The sequence below is a fragment of the Sphaeroforma arctica genome, assembly GCF_001186125.1.
Source record: "Sphaeroforma arctica JP610 unplaced genomic scaffold supercont1.9347, whole genome shotgun sequence".
Taxonomy (NCBI): Eukaryota; class Ichthyosporea; order Ichthyophonida; genus Sphaeroforma; species Sphaeroforma arctica.
Window position 1 is genome coordinate 1 of NW_014031211.1, and position 1,087 is coordinate 1,087.

Genomic DNA, 1,087 nt, shown 5'->3' on the forward strand with positions numbered 1-1,087 from the left:
GGTGAGTGGTTACCTGAGTTAGGGGGGTGGGTATTTTTGTGGTGAGTGGTTACCTGATTAGGGGTGTGGGTGTGTTTGTGGTGAGTGGCTATTTGATTAGGTGGGTGGGTGTGTCTATGCTGAATGGTTGCTTGATTAAGGGGGTGGGTGTGTTTGTGGTGAGTGGTTACTTGATAGGGGAGTGGGTGTGTTTGTGGTGAGTGGTTATTTGATTAGGGGGTGGTGGGTGTGTTTGTGCTGAGTGATTACTTGATTAAGGGGTGTGTGTGTGTTTGTGCTGAGTGGTTACTTGATAGGGGGGTGGGTGTGTTTGTGCTGAAAGTGGTTACTTGATTAAGGGGGTGGGTGTGTTTGTGCTGAGTGGTTACTTGTGTACTGATGCACCGGGTGTGGGCGTACGACTGTTGTCTACCACTCACATGTGAGGATAAGGTTGTGTAGTGTGGGTGTGCAAGAGGTCTGTACATGAGATGCATCTGATCTGCATCTCGTTACACTTGTCGTACAGAGAGTCTAACGGATATCATCTACGACGAAATCCGACCGCATCTGAACCGCAGCGTATACGTTGAGTGAAAACGTGTAAAGCTTTGATATTCTCGAACGCTATAACGTACAATCTCGTTGCACTTGTCGTACAGAGAGTCTAACGGATATCATCTACGACGAAATCCGACCGCATCTGATCCGGATCACCGACCTCAACGCACTCGCGGAGCTGTGTGATGTGGTATCCACTGAGGTGCTAGCCGATCTGTGGTCGAATACGGACTACACTAAACTCATCTCCTTTGTCACGGTCATGGAACAGATCCAACAGGACATACAGGAGAGGATGGTACGTGTGCGGACAAATCCTAAACCCTGAACCCTATACCCTGAACCCTAAACTCTAAAACCCAGAATCCTGCATGCACAAGCGTACGGTGTGACCTAGATGTTGCGCAATTTCGTGTGTGTGTGTGTGTGTGTGTGTGTGTGTGTAGGTGTAGTACTGTACAAGAGTATGTATGCATGAACATTCAAAAATCTAGATTTCTCAATCTGCGCATTGTATTGTTATTCATTTATGGGTATGTGGACATCA

General features: G+C 47.4%; 1 protein-coding gene across 1 annotated transcript; it reads left to right on the top strand.

Annotated features, from left to right (window-relative positions):
• Positions 1 to 641: 641 nt before the first annotated feature.
• Positions 642 to 838, top strand: SARC_16949 (hypothetical protein; the record flags this gene model as incomplete). The annotated part of the gene is made up of 1 exon (XM_014288948.1): positions 642 to 838. A coding segment is annotated over one exon (197 nt), but the record flags the coding sequence as incomplete, so codon positions are not given.
• Positions 839 to 1,087: the final 249 nt, after the last annotated feature.